Source organism: Podarcis erhardii, assembly GCF_964252035.2.
Source record: "Podarcis erhardii genome assembly, chromosome: 5".
NCBI classification, from domain to species: Eukaryota; Metazoa; Chordata; class Lepidosauria; order Squamata; family Lacertidae; genus Podarcis; species Podarcis erhardii.
The window spans coordinates 59077664-59096600 of record NC_138509.1 but is presented as its reverse complement, the minus strand read 5'-3'; the positions used below and the strand labels follow the sequence as shown (position 1 = coordinate 59096600).

Below are 18937 nucleotides of genomic sequence, written 5' to 3'. Positions count from 1 at the left end.
CCTTGCTGTTCTTTTTGTTGTGGTGATTCAATAGGATAGTCCCCTCGTTTGCTGCCCTGAACTGCAGGGAGGAGAAGCATACAAGTGGAATAAATATAGACATTCTGAAGTCTCCTCCATGTTTGGCTTCAAGCTCCACTCTCTTTGTGACACATCCTTCCCTTTCCCCCAGGAATAGCAGTGCTGAGATGTGCCCTTTGCTGCCTCTCCCAGTAACCCCACGAAATGAGAACGGTGGAAGAGATCTGGTGGGAAGGGTCACTGCTGCCTTGAAGCACCTCCCACATCACATTTCCTGCTCTCCATTCCTTCAGGTACAATGGTCCCAACCTGGTGCTGAAGTATGACAAGATGCGGGGCCGGCTGGTGAACCTTGCAGTGGATGAACGTAGCTCCCCATATTATGCACTGCGGGATCGCCAAGGCAATGCGATTGGTGTGACAGCATGCGACATTGATGGGGACGGGCGGGAGGAGATCTACTTCCTCAACACCAATAACGCCTTCTCCGGTGAGTGTGAAAGCTGTTCCTTCCTGACATTTGCCTGCCGGCAACCCAGTTAGCATATCCAGCTTCTCCTGTGCCCTATGAACTTCCTCATCCTTGATATCTATCCATCAAGACCCACCTGCCTCTCAAGAATCACCTCGATCAGTCCTACATCTTTTACTAAGTTCTTGCACACCTACCCATTGTCTGCCATGAGCCATCTCCATTCACCTCTGCTGTGACGTGCCCATCCCATAATACCCATTAAACACGTGGTACCCACCCATCAGTCCACATTCACTCACTGATGATGAAAACATGATGTTTTCTTCACAAACGATCCTATCATTAACAGTTCCTGGCATTTATCCTGCAAACAGCAGAATGAAAAGGGAATGGGAGTGATCCACAGAGGGGCATGTGGCAGTGGTGGTGATGGGCAGTGGTCACTCTCCTTTCTTGGCTGATGTCCTGGCAGTGCAGGCTCCCCTCCTTCGCACCATTGGCTTTGGGGCTCTTCACCTGCCAGCCCCGAGCCACTGACTCCAGTTCCCTGACCTTCACTGGCCACCAGGGTGGGATGTTTCAAGGCTGGAGTTAATTTCCCAGCTGAGTGATTTTGTCGATTCTCTGGCAGCAGCGGGTGGCGGCGGCGGGGGGGGGGGGAGTGGGGGGGGGAGGAGAGACTTGGCTGCTGACTCAGGGCTTTGCCACATCTCTAGTTGCCAGCAGGGACTGCAGCTCCAGGAGCCCTGGGATCTCTGAGGGACAGGCAAGTATCTCACTGGGCAAGGAGACATCCTTTGAGACAGCATTGGGATTACGCAAGGGAGAAAGTAGTGAAACCCCAAAGCACATTCTTTCCCACCACCTACTGGCAATGCTGCAACCTAATGGTAGAGGGTCTAATATTTTCTTTTCTGGGAAGGTGGTTCCCTAATTCCTAGACTGCTGCTAAGAGATTCCACCTGCAGAGGTGGTGTTCGGCATGCTTTTGCAATGCCTAGGTGTGACCAGCCTCAAAATACGCACTGTTGGTTCTGTCCCAAGGCCAAGCCCCTTCCTTGGGGCTAGTTAGGAATTGCACCCAAGTCAACAGACGCTTTGCTTGAATGGCTTCACATGTTCGAATCCTAGAAATATGTTGCTTGATCAGATCTGGCAGCCTGTGACTTGCTCTAGGGCAATGGTGGCCAAACTTTGCCCTCCAGCTGTTTTGGGACTACAATTCCCATCATCCCTGACCACTGGTCCTGTTAGCTAGGGATGATGGGAGTTGTAGTCTACACCATTTCTAGTTGGAATATATCTGGAAAAAATAAATGCCCTCCCACCACCACCGCTTTTCCTTTGGTCCAAAGCACTGCTTGGGGTCTCCGGATATCTGCCTAGAAAAGCAACCACTTCCCCATTGCATCCTTCCTGAGAAGGGCTGGGCCCCTCACCTGCAGCATCGACCTGCTCTTGGCTCCACTTATCAGTCTTCCTGACACACCTAATTACTGCTTTGCAGCTGCCAAAGGCTCCCTAAATCAGCCATTCACATTACTCCTGGCATCAGGGCCCGGCCAGTGCCTGCCATTGATTTTCCCCTTTCCCTTTATGATGAACATGGCTCCGCGCTGCTCTGGCACATTTTACCTTAATGAGTTTATTCTTTTGGGCCTCCCTTACCAGCCCTTAAGCTTTGCTGGGGTTGCTGCATTCATTGTCGCGCAGTCCTGATCACAACCCTGCAGTACCAGAGAGCAATTAGGCATTGGGCGAGGTCGGCAGAGTAGGGGGAGCCCCAAAAGGTGGATGATCAGGAACGGGCATCTATGGGCAGAGGGAATGTGATCCAAATGGGACAGCCATGACGGTTCAATCTAGATCAGCATTCAGGGGTGCATTCATCACTTGCAAAGATCTGCATCTATGGGTGTCACACCTGCAGAGTGTAATGCTGCAGTTCAGAGCCAGGCTTGCAGCAAGTCTCTGCACTCCAAACCTCCAGTTGCTGGAGGCTTAGGGTGCCTCTAGACTGTCAGTATTTTGCAAGAGCCATTCAATTTAGATTTGTGCAATTCAAATGGATTAAAGCACTCTGCTGCCCTAGCTCAACAAACCCACTTGCAGGGGACTTTTTATGGTTTGGAAAGTGACAGCAAAATGCACTAAATAGTGTGGCATGAAGAAATGATTAATGGGAAGACATGTAAACACCCCAGAAGCAAATCAGGATGCATGTTCATTGGGTCCTTCCAGATGTCTCTTCTCTTGAATATTCATGATTAGTTGTGCTCATGATGGTGTCAGGACAGTTTTATAGGATCCCACTTTCAAGCCTGTTCATTCCTGAAAAGGTTTCAGGACAGACATACTGCTTTGTTTGTAATAGGTGCATGTTCTGTAGCTCAGTGCTGAAATCCTGCAACTTTTCATACCACAGAAGTTCGGGGTCAGTGGGTGTTTATCCACTTTTTGTTGCACTAAGCATAAGTTCTTCTTCCGATGGTGATGATGTGCTCCATGGGCATCACAGAACAACTCATAAAGCAGTAGATTTGAGGGTGGTGTAAACCCTCCACTAATGCACAATTATTGCATCAGCAACATTTTGCAGAATATAGCCACAAAAAGCACCAGTCTGAAGGGACCCGTTGTCATATAACCTCCCCATAAACAAATCAGAACGAATGCATAGTCTAACCAGGCAAGATTTGTGCAAGCAAATCAGGATGAATGCTGAACAAACAGATCGTCTGGAGCATCAATTAGGGAGGGCCCGTAGCATAATTACACGGTTAGGGCTCCAGAGAAAGTCATGCACAACCCAGACTGATTTCCTGTCTTGGGAGAGAAGGAGAGAAAGGGAGAGCTGATTCAGCACCTGGCCAGGAGACCCTGAAATGTCTTGATACCTTATCTCTCCCTCCCAGGTGTAGCTACCTATACAGACAAACTGTTCAAGTTTCGGAACGGGCGCTGGGAGGACATCTTGAGTGATGAGGTGAACCGGGGTGTGGCAAGCTGGTTTGCTGGGCGCTCCGTGGCCTGCGTGGACAGGACGGTGAGTGTGTGGAACAGGTTGGGGTGGGTTGGCTTGAGGCTGTGATTTCAGGGCTGTGGGTCAGGCCCACGGGGGGTGGGGCCAGCTGGGAGCCGAAGATACACAAGTGCAGTTGTATGGAGGAGGGGAGGACATGGGCTTAGAGGGGCCTGCTCTCCACCCAACTTCTCAAGGCCAAGCTCTGCCTCCTCCTCCCCCTCCCTCACAGCTGTCAGGACTCCCATCAGGGACTGCCATGCCAGGCGGGTGCCGTGCTGCTGATAAACACAGCCTGTCTAGGTGATTTATGCCCCTGTCACCTGCGCTTTCTTCTCCCTCTGCCTTGCGTGGCTTATTTTCAAACGATTATTGCTAAATCAGGGTGCCATGAGGGAAACAATGGGGGGGGGGACAAGGAGTGGTTGGAAGAAATGTCTGAGGCAAAACAGGGGAGCATGAAGAATGGCATCCCCCTGTTTGGAAGCCCATGGCTAGACTACGCCGCTTCTGCTCAGGTGCCCGCGACTGGCTTTACCTTTATAGACTCATCCCTGTCAGGGCCCTGGGTGTGGCACCCTCTGCGTCCGTCCTCGTGCTGGGAAGAGAGGGGTCCAGTCCAGTGAAGACTCAGGCCTCTCACCTGCCCCCACATCCCTTCCTACAGGGCTCTGGCCGCTACTCCATCTACATAGCTAACTATGCCAGTATGAGAGTTGGGCCCCATGCCCTCATCGAGATGGACACAGCTGCCAGCGACCTGGAGAATGGCATTGTGGCACTGAATGATGTGGCGGCAGATGCCGGAGTCAACAAATTCACAGGTATGAGGGCAGAGGATTGTTCTCCCAAGAGCTAGCCCAACATAAGGGGAAAGGCTATTGCTCAATGGTAGAGCTTCTGCTTTTTGCATGCAGAAAGTTCTAGATTCAGCCCCCAGCATCTTCAGGAAGGGAAAAGAGTTTCCTGTCTGAACTCAGTTGGTAGCGCATGAGACTCTTAATTTCAGAGTTGTAGGTTTGAACCCAGTGTTGGGCATTGCATTGCAGGGGGTTTGACTAGATGACCCTTGTGGTCCCTTCCAACTAGACCATTCTGTGATTCTATGACTCTAAATACTGAGCTAGATGGGCCTGTGGTTTGGCCTAGTATAAGGTAGCTTCCTATGTTCCTATACGTGGCTGGGCATTACGAAGAGTGACAGAGCTCTTCTAGCAACAGCCACATATGTCCACCATTTTGTTTTCCCACAATGCCTCAGATGTTCTATTGTTGGAAAAACACACAGATCCTGGATATTAGGAAAACTAAAATAGCAGTCAAAAGCCAAGTTTGGCCAACTAAGCCCAAGCCTCCAGTATAGGGAGGTGTCAGGTCCTGGCTGGATGGTGAAGAGTGGTGGAAGACACCAGTTGGGATACCACCACCACCCCATTGGAAATCCCAGAGAGGGAAGGCTCAGAGCCAGGACATTGGTGGTGGGACACTGAGGTGAGATCGGGGGGGGGGATTGGGAGGAGATGCTAGATACTGAAGGGACAACAGGGTTTAGTGAGCAGGAGGAACCTGTGACAGGCAGCAGTTCAGACTCTGAGGCTGAAGCAGAGGAGGATGGTCAAGAGACTACTGAAGCATCCTGGGAGTTTCCCTCCCCAGCTGCGACAAGCTCCCTTCCCCCCTACTCCCCAAGAATGTGCAGGATAATAAGGATAAAGACAAAAATCAGTCAGAGAGCTCACATTCACGCTGACTAAGTGCCGTTCGCCATCTTGGATCTCCCGCAGGATAATAAGGAGGGCAGACCAGAGACCAGAGGTGCACGGACACAGTTTGAGGCTGCCTAGGAAACTTCTGGGAGAGGAGGAGTGGAAGGCAGGCACCTTCAGTCCTGGCAACTGGGATGTGTTGCTGAGCTGTATGCCATTTTTGTCTTGCTCTCAGTCTCTATGGCAGTGAACTGCCACTGACTATTTTTGTAATAATTGTGGTGAAGACTGCTGGTGAAGACTGGACCCCAACATTCAAGTGAAGTTCAATAATTGTGAAAAGAGGTGTAAGGGAGCAGGAGAGCGGACCAAGAAGTGGATGACTTGATGATTTCGAAACATCTCGACAGGAACCTGTCCCACCTGTAATGCCCATATTGCGCTAACTTCTGGTTTTCATTGTTCCTCTTCCCAGGGGGCCGGGGCTTGGCTGTGGGGCCCATCCTGAGTGAAGCAGCCTCCGACATATTTTGCGACAACGAGAACGGAGCCAACTTCCTCTTCAAGAACCAGGGTGACGGTACCTTCATAGACGTGGCGCCCTCTGCTGGTGAGTGAGTGGCAAGGGTGAGGGTGTCATCGGAAGCCATTAGCTGTGGGTCAGAACTCACCAGAGCAGCTGCTTGGCCCTCTTTCATCCTGGTGGGGTCCTGCCATTTCCCTGCCCCTCTCCTTGCCTGCTGGTGTGTGTGTGATGACAAGTGCCTGAGGGCTCAGCCACCACCAGTAATTGAGCGTCTGGCTGATCACTGGAGTTTAACGAGGTGTCAGGGTGGCATCCATCACCGTGGTGCTGCTGCTGACACCTATTCCCTTTAGAAACACTCCTTCCTTGTCAGCAAGAGAATAGGAGTAGGGGGACCTGCGGGGAGAGGCGGGAAGGATGGGTTAGGTGTCCATGGGAATCTGCAGAGGTCCCCTGCCCCCTGCCTGTGGACTGCCTGCTCCACCAGCCATCCTCTGCCCCCTGTAGTCTGCCTGACAACCTCTGAGCTGCTCAACCTCTGAGCCCAGCATCAGCAGAAGGGAAGGCTCAGTTGAGTCCACAGCGTCCTTTTGCCTTCAGGGCACTCTCAGCCCTGCTGACTTCCTCTGCCGCCTCCCACAGGTCTGGATGACCCCTACCAGCACGGTCGCGGCGTGGCGCTGGCCGACTTCAACCGCGATGGCAAAGTGGACCTGATCTACGGTAACTGGAACGGACCTCACCGGCTCTACCTGCAGATGAGCGCAGGTGGGCGCTTCCGAGTAAGTGTCACATGGAAGAGGGAGGTCCCAAAATGGTTAAAGGCCTGGGCTGTGAGCAGGGAAGTGGTGGGATCAGGGAGGGAGAGTCCAGTCCTTGGAAGTGCCTAAGAAAGATTGGAACAGAGAAGCCTTACTCAGGCATTCAGTGAACGCTTGGTGTTGGGGAAAGATAAAGTGTGTGGGGGGGGTGTTTTTGTGCAAGGCCATGTGGGCCAGCCACACTCCTAGCTACCCACCCCCCGCTCCACAAACACTTGCCAGCTTTCGTGCATTGACTCCTGAGGTTCTGGAGGAGGAGTCTTTGTGTGTTCAGCTGGATGCGCTTAGGATCAGGAACGTTGTGCAACTGAGAGTTCCCAGTTGCGGGCACACTTCCAAGTGCGCTCAGCTGAATATATGAACCCTTTCCCTTCAGACCCTTCCTGCTCAATGTGTGAAGGCTGGGCTGGAGCAGGCAGGGATCCCCACTGCCACCGCCACTCGGCGCTCCCTCTGTGCTTTATCCCTCCCCCCCCCACGCATTCTGGAAAGCCAGAGCAGAACTGCAGATCACCAAGGAGACTGCTGCCTTTGCCCCCAGCTGGGCCGCCAGATGTTCCTTGTTTTTAAAGGGTTGCCTCGTCTTTTAGACCCGCGGCTCTGCACCATTGCTTATTCCTGCCCTGTCGACCACGGAGCCTTTTCCTCTCCTTGGTTCCTTCTCCAGCTGCTGCCTTGCAAGAGACTGCAGTCTCTGCGCTGTGCCCAGCTCCTCCAGCTCTGCTCCCCTCCCCACTCCACAGCTCCCCTGTATTCTGGCCCTGCCAGCCACGATGCCTCCTGACCCCTCCCCTCCTTAGACCTGAGCTTCCTCTTGGCCCTGCTCCAGCCCAAGCCCTGCCCCACTAACCCCCGTCCTTCCCCCAGGACATTGCCACGCCCAAACTGTCCATGCCATCACCCGTCCGCACCGTCATCGCTGCTGACTTTGACAATGACCAGGAGTTGGAGGTCTTCTTCAACAACATCGCCTATCGCGGCTCATCCGCCAACCGCCTCTTCCGGTGGGTGAGAGCCACGTGGCCACCAGAGGCTGGGGCAGTGGGCTCCCCATCTTACCAGGCTCCCGGGCCCTGCAGGGAGGGCGACCCCCGCACCAGAGTCTGTGGTGAACCCGCTTCGTCCTTAGGAAGTCCTGCATGCAGAACTTGAGAACATGGGGAGAGGGAGGGGGGAGGGCTGGATTCTGCATCCAGAATCTAGCGCCTTTTAGTTCCCCCGCTGCCGTAACCCACAGGAGGGCGTGTTCTATCCTGCTCTGCTCTGCCCTCCCTCCAGTCAGCTGACAGAGCTGTGACTGAGCTCCTTCCTACACCGCTACTAATACAGCAGTTCTGTTCCGCCTAGACCACATCCCTGGAGGTTCTGGCTTTCACTAATTAGCACTTATGCACGGTTCCCATTAATTGTAGGCAATCAATGGCTCGTTAAACAGAGCCGCTTACATTTCTCAGGCTAATAAAGTGATAGCAGCAGCATGTGGCAAATCTGGGCAGTCCGTGCGGAAACCTGTTGCTATGCGAGTGGGCAGGGCCCCTTTCTGGGAAGATAAGGATTTGGCAAGAGAGTGTGTGGGCAAAGGGTGGTGCCCACTCAGGAGTAGTGGTAGTAGGCTTGATTCCCATGATGGGCCCTTTTGTGGGAGGGAAGAGCATCTTCTCTGCACTGGCACACTCCCCTTCTGCCACAGGGTGGTCCGCCGAGAGCATGCTGACCCGGCCATCGAGGAACTGAACCCTGGTGATGCCGTGGAACCCGAGGGGCGTGGTACAGGTGGGTCTCCCCAATGTCTCTTGTGGAACATGATCATGTGGCTTGGCTTAGCAGGAGTGGGCTTAGTGAACAGAGGGGTTACTCTAACCACCAGACAGCCTGGGGTGGGGGCTTGTTCCAAAATTCGTATTTATATTCCACCCTGCATATAAATACCCAGGCACAAAACTCTCATGCCGCCACTCAACCTATTTCCCCTAGTGGTGAACCCTCCTTGCCTCTTCTGCCAGGAAGAATCCAGAGGTCTGATTGGCCAGCTTTTGGCTTCACCGTTAGCAGTTCCTTTAAAAGTCGCACACTTCTTGTGTCCCAAAGAACTTACATCAACATCTGAAGAAGGGGTCATCAGCAGGGGGATGGATGCGGGGAGCATCTCGTCACTGCAGAGACAGCAGGCACTCAAAAGAGACAGGAGAGGATTGGCAGAGCTGGGGGCTTCGGTGCCCCATGAAAAGATCAGAACTTTATGATTTGGTGGGTGGAGGGGAGAGAAACAAAATATCCCCATGCCCCAAGACAAAAGGTCTGTGATCTGGTTACACATGCTTGGCCAACTCTTAGAGCAAAGCATGAAAGCAAAGTATTATTATTATTATTATTAATTTCAGCACGTTTTGCAAAACATCTCTAAGTGACCTTCAAAATATTAAAATACAAAACAACTTACCAAACAGTAAGAATTCATAGCATATCATAACCCATAAAAATAATTAAAGTGTGCCTCCATCAAGAAGAAGCAAGATGACTCCTACCCCACTAAAGGGTGAAACCAAGCCAGGCCAGAATCTTACTTCATGACGATTACATTAAGATCCAGGGGTTGGCTGTGTGGAATTCCCACCCACCACCAAGACGCTGAAATCTTGAGTAACATTCGCAGAAATGATGTCGCCATTTACAAAGCCTTTGGCACCAGGAACAGAAACAGTTTCTGGGGTGAACAGGCACACAGATGGTCAGTGTCAATGGAGGCAATTTGGGTGGAATCATGGGGCAGAGATGTAAGAAGTCCTATTCCTTGACTCTCCTGCCATGTTTGTGGAAGGGGAATATGGTCCTATGGGTGCTAAACAAGACCTTTGCTTATGGACGTTGTGTCATTCCAGGGGGGGCAGTGGTGGATTTTGATGGCGATGGGAGGCTGGACCTGATCCTGTCACATGGAGAGTCCATGGCCCAGCCGCTTTCAGTCTTCAAGGTCAACGAGGTGGGTGCTGAGAGGTGCTCCTCACAATGCGCTCAGATCCCAGCCCACATCTGAGCAAGCATGGTCCACTCCTTCCTCCCTTTCGTGCCTGCCCATTCCTTGGCTTAGTCTGTCTGTCCATCTCCACAGGGCGCTGGCAACAACTGGCTGCGAGTGATCCCACGTACACGCTTCGGGGCATTTGCTCGTGGTGCCAAGGTGGTTCTCTTCACACGTCAGAGTGGTGCCCATCTGCGTATCATTGACGGAGGGTCTGGGTACTTGTGCGAGATGGAGCCCGTTGCCCATTTCGGCTTGGGTGAGTGCGGAGGAGTTGGAAGCAGGGCTTGGAGCCTGAGTGGGGTGTGTGCCCTCCCAGGTCTCTTCCCGTCCTGTCCATCTTCACGGCCATCCCAATGATGCTTCTGAGCTTCCTGGATCCCCTCTGCCACTCATCCCTGATAATACCTGCCCTGCGCTACCAGAACACATTGCAAGCTATGCAGGCATTTGTTTCTGCCCTTCCTCTAACAAACTCCCTTCAGTCTGAAACCTCTGCCTCTAGGCGTAATACCCCATCTTTGACTTCTCCCAAGTCTGCTAATGTTGCTGGAAAACAGGGTAGATTTGGTGAAACCTACCTATCCCCAGTGTGCAGCCAGTGTGGTGTAGTGGTTAAGAGCGGTGGACTCGTAATCTGGTGAACCGGGTTCGCATCTCCGCTCCTCCACCTGCAGCTGCTGGGTGACCCTGGGCCAGTCACACTTCTGTGAAGTCTCTCAGCCCCACTCACCTCACAGAGTGTTTGTTGTGGGGGAGGAAGGGAAAGGAGAATGTTGGCCGCTTTGAGACTCCTTCGGGTAGTATAAAACGGGATATCAAATCCAAACAACAACTCCTCTTCTTCTTCTTCTTCTTCTTCTTCTTCTTCTTCTTCTTCTTCTTCTTCTTCTTCTCTTTTTTCAAAACATTTGGAAAGTCTGCCTTTAAAAAGCAAGTGGCAGGAGCTTGCCGTCCTAAAAAGCAGAGCGGACGTGTGTTGCAGCGAGGCCCCTGCCTGCCCCCTCCAGCTGTTCCTGCAGAAGGGACGGCATGTCTCCACACCTCATTACTCTTCCACAGCCCCGAGGTGGCCCAGCTTAGTGGGGCCTGGCCGGGTTAGACCACGCTGTGAGTTGAGAAGCCAAGTGGCACAGGAAGTCAGAGGGCCCGTGCCCCACAATGCCCCACATCCCTGCTCACAGCTGGCCTTGTGCCCAAGAGCCATGCTAGTGTTGGCTCAGAGTGCTTGATGGAAGGACATGACCCTCATCACATCCCAAGTTCTTTCATCTCTGCAGGAAGAAATGGTTGAAAGGGGGAAGAGGGAAAGGAAAGCACAGACCACCGCATGAGAGGAAGATGGTTCTCCAGAGCAATTCAGATCCCTGGGTGGGCTGCAGGCGGTTTTTTGTTTGTTTGTTTATCTCTCCCGGGCTCAATCCTTCCTTGCTTTTCTTCCCTGTAGGACAGGATGAGCCTAGCAGCCTGGAGGTGACTTGGCCAGATGGCCGGGTGATCAGCCGGTCGATAGCAAGCAGTGAGATCAATTCCGTGCTGGTGATCCCCTATCCCCGGGACACTTCAGGATCACCCCTTACCATTCTGCCTCTGGAGGTGAGCCCTGCCTTTGCCAGCCATGTGCATGTTACTTAGAATGGATCCCTCCTCAATTTCACCCTTTCCTCTTTGAAACATTTTTCCGTTTTCTCATCTCACTGAGAAAAACGGCCATGCAAAATCCTGTTGGAGGCTCTGTGCTGACAGAGGTATTATTTTTGTCCCCTTAGAAAGGCAAATTGCAAACCTAAGCTGTGTTTCCTGCATAAGGCATGTCAAGAATCCTCGTCATAAGGACTCCCTCCAGTAACAAATTCAGTGCCCCCTTGTTGAAAGAGACGGACATCAAAAGAGCCACTGAGGGTGTCTCAGCAGGCAAAGGGGAATCCTGAGCTTAACAGAAGTGCAAATAAATAAATCTAAAAATAAAATATCAAAAGAGGGCAATTCCCTGTCTCTTAAAAGAAAGTAAAGGCTGAATGTGTTCACTGGTACCTAAGATTTGCAGTTTGCAGAGTGTCATAAAAAAAACCAACAGAAATTGGGAGAGAGTGACTTGCTTCAGCTGCTTGTGACTTATAGCATGCTGAAAGAAGATGCACTGCGGTATTTTTTGTAGGGGCCTCTTCTCCCTTCTTAAGAGTGAACTGTGGTGGTTGAGTGCCTGTCAAGTAAAATGGGGCCACCCAAAATTAAGACAATGACTTCCAAGTAGTTGGAGGGGGCCCTAGATTTGCGGAAGAAGTTACCGTACATTTGGGGACTGAAAGAAAAGGACAAGCTCACAGGCTGCTATTGGGCAAGGTTTTCTCTCTCTTTCAAATGTCATTTTCTTTTAATGGACAAACTTGGTGGTTACTTGCCCAGTTAGGCAACAGGAGTGTGTCCACTTTCACATAACCTCCCCCCCCCCAAAAAAAGAGGACACAATTTGGCATAATATTTGCAAATGTCAAATTATACATATAGATGCAAACTGAAAAACAATTACTATCATTTAAACAGAAATACAGGTGGGAAGACTCAGGCCAGGTAACCTGTGTATCTGCTCTGGCTGCTGTTTAGATGCTAGCTACAGGTCCAAGGCCCCTGCTCACTTCCCCTTCTTAGAGTTCCTTATTTTTAAATTGGACTTGGACCAACCAGATCTTTGATTTTCTGCTTGGCAGGGGGTTGGACTCGATGGCCCTTGTGGTCTCTTCCAACTCTATGATTCTATGATTAGACTCCTTGAGGCTGATCAGCTGGCCTAATTTCCTACTCCTATGCTATGGGGTGGCATACAAATGCCACTAATAACACCAGTTATTTGAGTCTGTTCCCTTTGAGTGGTCTGTTTTGGAGCTCCCTGATTTGTGGCAGCAACAGTTCAAATGATCAGGGAGGCTGTAAACCAGCCGAAGGGGCCTTGGTGTGCTAGACAGATAATAACTGAAATGACGTTTCTACAAAATGTGCTTCCATCAGCTCAGTGAATTTCAACACTAGAGTTGCAGCGGAAGGAGGCACAGAATGGCTAGACAGTCCGTGCCAAAAAGTTCTGCAACACGACTTCTTCAGCTCTGGCTGCAGCAGGAATTGCTGGAGTTATTCCTAGTGAAGTGGTCCAGAGCAGACTTTGTCCTTCCCCTGCTCTGCTTCCTCTGCTGCCATCTGTCAAGTTGACCAATAAAGGCTGCTGAAGTTTGCAGAGAGAACCTGAATATTCACTTGCTTTGAAGAAAGGTCTGGATATGAATTTGTACACCATCATCAGATAGTTGGACCAGTCATGTTCTGGTGGATGGGCAGCCAGACGAGGGCAAGCTATGTAGGTTAGATAAGCTCTCTGTTTGGTGGATGCTGAGTTGTGAATTCTCCGTGTTCAGTGGCAAATTTACTAGATGTTAAGAGGACCTGCATCTACACAATGGAAATGATCAAGACTCGCTCCTGCCCATCCTCCCAAAGAAGCCCACTATCCAGAAATCTGACGTGGGTCATTTACTGTGCATTATAGGAAATCACTTGCAAAGGATGCCCCATTTTCCTTTTTAGAGGAAGCACTTTGAATGTGAACCCATTTGTACATATGGATTTCCCCTTCCATTGAAGTGAAGTGGGAAGGCCACTTGTCCCAACGGGTTCCATGTGTGAATCGCAGAGTCTGGGTTTGGGTAGTCTGGCTGTAGCATTACTCCCACTGCTACACAGAACTGTTATAAATACTGGAGAGACGTGGAGTTGCAGCAGAGTATGTCATCCCCTCCGTCACAGATCTTAAGAAGTCTAGAACAGCATGAAACCGACCCTTTCCTTCTTTGCTGCCCAGATTGCAGGACAGTGAATTTGCCCATTGCAAAACACTTGGAGGTGAAGAAATAGGCGCACAAGGCAATTGAGACCTTGGGGAATGATTGGGGAACTCATCTCATCTCCTGCCAGCTGTGAAAGCCCAACCTAGGTTCCCCTGCTGTTTTAAAGTGTTGAGCAGAAACTTTCCATATACCTTTTCAGAACTGAGATGATAACAAAAAGAGACTTAAGGGCTGAGAGCTACCACATTAGCTGCTATATGGTCTGAGGCAGCCACACAAACCCCCCGATTTCCTGGAAATAGCATCTTGGAGGAGGCAAGGCAGAGAGGGAGCCGAGGCTGGGAGGCAATTAGGCAGCACACAGATAACACATTTCTCTCTTTCTCCTGCAGTGTGGCCAAGGCTTCTCTCAGCATGAGAACGGGCGATGTGTTGGTGAGTCACCTGCAAGGGGCAGCTCAGTGAATGGTGCTCGGGTGCAATTTCCTCTACCCACAACTGGGCTCAATGGGGCACGAGGCGGGCTCTTTGTGGCAGCCGTCCACAGCTGCACAGCGGTAGTCTCTGGGGATAAAGCAACAGCCCAACCGTGGTGTTAAGAGGCTGTTGTTAGATTCTGTCCTGTCCTGGGCCTCCGTCACACTCTCTTTCTCTCTCTTTACCCCCCTCCCTCCCTCCACCCGCCCTCTGCCCCCTTTTCTCAGATATGGATGAGTGTGCAGAATTCCCCTTTGTCTGCCCCAGGGGCAGGCCCATCTGCATCAACACATATGGCGGGTACCGTTGCCGCAGCAACAAGCGCTGCAATCGCGGCTTTGAGCCCAACGAGGATGGCACAGCTTGCGTTGGTGAGTGATGGCTTTGGCAGAGCAGAGGGAGGGAGAGAGAGAGGCGCTCCCCACAGGGGCTGAGCCCTCCCTTGAAGCCACCCAAGCAGTGGAAAATTTACCTGAGGCTGGGATTTCTTTATTTCATATTCCCAAGAAGGGAAGGAGCAAGGGAAAGCAGTGAAGCCAGTGAGGTCCTGAGCTTGGGATCATGATCTCTGTACGTTGGCCAATGAGAAAATGGCATGGGGTGGGGTGGGGGCCACTGTAGCGCCTGCTTTGTATGCCGTGTTAGGATGCCTGAGCAAAGGAGGAGAAGCGGTAAAGTATACCTTCGGGCCAAATAAGGCATCTGGCATCAGGCATGGGTCTGGAAAAGTGTAATAGTTGCCGAACAGCTGCAAAGCAGTGGGCAAAGAGTGCAATTTGCAGGGACGTGTGGAAATGGGTGCTTACCCCCCCCCCAACACCTGTTGCTTTCCTCGGTATATTGCTTTGTAGGTAGGGTTACCAGGCCCTTGTCAGGCAGCAAACATTTGGTTTAGCCCCTGAAGACCTCCTTCTTTGCCAACTGCCACTAACTCTTGCCTTGTCTTTCTCTTTCCTTCTCTCTGTCTCTCTTTCTGTTTCCCTCTCTGTGCAGCTCAAGTGGCCTTTTTTGGTGGATACCCTTCCTCAGGGAGCTGGCTGGGCCCCATCTTGCCCTCTGCCCCTCTGCTTCCACTTTGCCTCGGACTCTGCTTTCACTCCTATGCACTTTAAGCCTTGCCAATAAAGGACAAAAAGCAGCCTTTATAGATGGAAGTGGCTTCCCCTGTACTCCTCCCCTCCAATCTCTCTCATCCAGTCTTCTCATGGTGGTCCCTGGGAACATGGACTGAGGTGGGGGCAGCCATCTTTGCAAAGGGCACTACGCAGCCCGGCGGATGACACTCTCTCACTAGTGTCACACCCCTTGCATGTTTTCTGAGAAAACAAGACAGGGCAGAGGCCCCACCAATGCTTTGTCTCCTCAGAGTGGCTGACATCTTCCTAGGAGCTTGCCTTTAACCAAGATGGCGGCTCCCGCTGGTAGTTGCTTGCTTGGTTAAAACTGATAACAGTTACCCTGTGCCTGCTGGTTTGGCCTGTGACATGATTGCTTCCCTTCCCTCCTCCTCCTCCTGCTCCCCCAGCCCGACTGGACCGGGATTCACCTTGACCTTGTCTTACCAGTGTGTGTCTGAAGTTTGAACCCACCCGGTCTCTCAGCTCACTCCACCCAATAAACTCTACACTGTCTATAAGCACCTGCTTGCAGCTATGCTTGGGGGTATGGGTGGGAATGCGGGGCCACAACTTATATTCAGAAGATCAACGTGGGCCAAGAATGAGGTGGTGCCAAGCTGTGTGTCAGTTTCCTTTTGTGAGAGACATGTGTGAACCTTCAGGGAGATGGGTAGCCATAACAGCCGCAGGGCAAATGACTGCAGGCATTTGCATGGGACTTTGGCTACACATGAGGAAGCTTCAACTTGTAAGACAACTGCATGTTGACTATTTGCCTCCCAGCCAAGGCCATGCCATTCTACTATTTAATAGCTCAGTTGTTTGAGCTGTGGTGACTTCTTCCCTATGCAAACAGCTCGACCAAATTCTTTAAGCCCTTGCAATTTTGATCACGATTGCAGAATCTGTGGTCCTCCAGATGTTGTTGGAGTCCTACTGGCCTAATAGTCAGGGATGATGGGAGCTGTAATCCAACAACAACTGATTTTTGTTAGATTAATCCTGACACATAACATGCCCACAACAGAAGTGAGCAAAGCGCTCCATACCAAAGATTTTTACAAGGCAAAGGTAAGGGCGTCACATGGAAAACAGGTTTCCAGCATGGCCAATGCCTATTATACTATGAACACCATAACTGTGAAGGGGATATGCATGTTTGTAAATATGCAATGCATATGTAAATAAAATGAATAAAAATGGGCATTACCCAGGGTGTCTTGATTGGCCATGATTTCTCCTTTGTGTTGATGGCTGTGCATTTCCCATTCTCAAGTTATTGTGCTCCTGCCTTAGACACACTGAAAAACATGGTTGCTACAAAAAGCATTCAGCAAAGGAAGCCTAGAAGGCTCGGGCAAGCGATCTGTGCCACAAACCAGGAGGGGGAAAGGGAAAAGGCAGAAATCCATGTAGGTACCGATCAACCTGACTTGGTAGAAGATACCTTCGCAAACCCTTGTGAGGCATCAAACCATTATTCTTAGACTACAAATCTGGATGAGCCTATGTTAAAATATATTGCAAGAACTAGAACCCCCAAAGTTCTTCATTGGTTCAGATTAAAATCCAAGCCAGAGAAGGACTAAAAATGTCCTGTATTCCTGCCTCCCATCCATCACTGCCCTTTCATTTCCATGCTTTTGTGTGTGTGTGTGTGTGTGTGTGTGTGTGTGTGTGCTTCAGCAGTCAAAGGGAGAGGACAGTTGGCATGCTGTGTGCCAGATGCAAGAAGCATTGGAAAATGTAACTCCAGTAACCTATGCCAATATTTCTGGGAAACTACATTTCCCAGTACATCTTGCGTCTAACACAGAACCATAGCAGCATGCAGACAGTAAAGAGGGAAGGGGAGAAAGAGACCCCCTCTCCCTTTCCCTGCGTTGGAGGAGCAGTAAAGATACACGCAGAGGAACAAGGGGCTTGAGAGGGCATAGACAGGTGAATGGGTATGGGTTGCCATTGTGAGGGTTTGGATAAATTTATGGATCTTGTCATTTTTGGGCACAAGTGTGTCTGAAACAGGCTTGGAACTGAGTTCAACATCCCTCTTAACTATTTTCTGAATTAGGGGTGGGATAGTTCATTCCTGCTCCTCATTCCCTACCCAGCTCAATTCCAAACCAAGTTCATTCATCACTACCAATGAGTGATTTTTTTTGTTTTGTTATTAAGGAGAGAAAAGAAACTCACACCTTTTGGAGAGGGTTAATTATTTCCTGACCACATTTGACTGTTCCTGAAACCTAAGATGATGCTTCTCATTCAACACCCTTCATAAGTTTATCTGGCTCTCTTTTGACTAATGACATTACTCTTCCTGCTTCTAGAGATACAGTTTCAGAATTTCATTCCATACATCTTTGTCTCATTTGCAGCCTAAATATGCTTCTTGCGGAGAGAACAGATCCCTTTGCTATTTTTGCTCGTAGAATCCTGGGACTGGAAGGGGTCTTGTAGGCTGTCTTCTAATGTGGGGAGCCTGTGGATTGCTCTCTGCTTAACTACAATTCCCATCATATCTAGCCATTGGCCATGGTTTCTGGGGCTGATGGGAGCTGCAGTTTAGCAGAATCCCCACGCCTTACTTGATGTAGGAAATCTAAAATTACATCAAAATTAAACCCAAAATCCCAACAGTCAGCCATTCAGCATCTGCTTAGAACATGTCTAGGGAAGGAGGGCCCAATCCCCACTGGACATGATTAGTTCCATTGCCAAAGTTCTCTTAGCACTGAGAAGATTCTCCTAATGTTCAACCAAAATCTACCACACAGTAATTTAAGTCCATTAGGTCTACTTCTGTCCTCTGGAATGCAAAGCTTTTGTGGTTCTTCAGCTTTAACAATCCTCTCTCCAATATGATGTAGAATCAAATCCAAGATATCATGACCTCTTGGGGCTCTCCTCTAGAGGATTCTGTTTCCTGAAGCCTTTATTTGTTTGCCTGATGTCCTGTCACATCTCTGGCATTGTTGCCAGGACCCACATCTCCCTGATGGGAAATTCAGTTGGCCTTGCACTGCTGTGAAGCCTTTGTCCTCTTGAAAAGCAGGACTGCTTTTTCTCTGCAACCGTTTCACCTGTACAGAAGGAGCTGATCGATTTGGCCAGACTAAGCCACAGAACAACAAGCCTCAAAGTCTGGTGTCGCCAAGAGAAAGCACCATTGCTACAGCACATCATTTATTTGCTGCATTTCATGAGGGTCAGAACAGCTTCCCTTTTTTCCATGCACTTCATGTTGCATTTCTGCTGAGGACTCATTCAGTTGTGAGTCCACAGGGCAATTTTGCAGGAGGTCGTGTACATAACTAATGATTCTATCCCACCCTAGCCTCTTCCTATCCCTGACCTTCTCCATCACTGTTATCAGTGAAACTAACACGAGAAACATAGTAAATAAGAGGCAGAGAAGGAGGCAGGACAGCAAGAGCTCCACATCATGGCTGATTAAAAAATCCCCCACCCAGTCTTCTGCACTAGGTATGGGTTTACCTGCCCTAAAGATCACATTTGAAATACAACTTGGGCAAGAAGCTAAAAAGGCTGGACGCAATTGTTCAGGGATAATTTGAATCTGGGAAATCTTTATTTACAGTGTGTGTAGAGAGTGGGAAGAATCACAGAATCATAGAATGGTAGAGTTGGAAGGAACCCAGGGGTCATCTAGTCCAACCCCCTGCAGTGCAGGAATCTCAACCAAAGCTTCCATGACAGATGACCATCCAACCTCTGCTTTTAAAAACCTCCAAGGAAGGAGAGTCCACCACTTCCCGAGGGAGACTGTTCCACTGTCGAACAGCTCTGACTGTCAGAAAGTTTTCTCCTTTCTTGTAACTTGAAGGCATTGGTTTGATGTGGGGCTCCAGATTCTGAACACCTCATCTGGGTTCCAGTCCAGGTTGGAGACATC

General features: G+C 50.3%; 1 protein-coding gene across 4 annotated transcripts in view; it reads left to right on the top strand.

Moving 5' to 3' along the window:
* CRTAC1 (cartilage acidic protein 1) overlaps positions 1-18937 on the top strand; it is a 37866-nt gene that overhangs the window by 16396 nt on the left and 2533 nt on the right. For all 4 annotated transcript variants that reach the window (XM_081863868.1, XM_081863865.1, XM_081863866.1 and 1 more), the window contains exons 3-14: positions 315-511; positions 3412-3542; positions 4186-4342; positions 5700-5834; positions 6393-6532; positions 7439-7575; positions 8262-8344; positions 9451-9551; positions 9681-9849; positions 11038-11186; positions 13819-13861; positions 14131-14274. In XM_081863868.1, the coding sequence (XP_081719994.1) occupies positions 315-511; positions 3412-3542; positions 4186-4342; positions 5700-5834; positions 6393-6532; positions 7439-7575; positions 8262-8344; positions 9451-9551; positions 9681-9849; positions 11038-11186; positions 13819-13861; positions 14131-14274 (1586 nt within the window). The remainder of the gene's footprint in view (positions 1-314; positions 512-3411; positions 3543-4185; positions 4343-5699; positions 5835-6392; positions 6533-7438; positions 7576-8261; positions 8345-9450; positions 9552-9680; positions 9850-11037; positions 11187-13818; positions 13862-14130; positions 14275-18937) is intronic.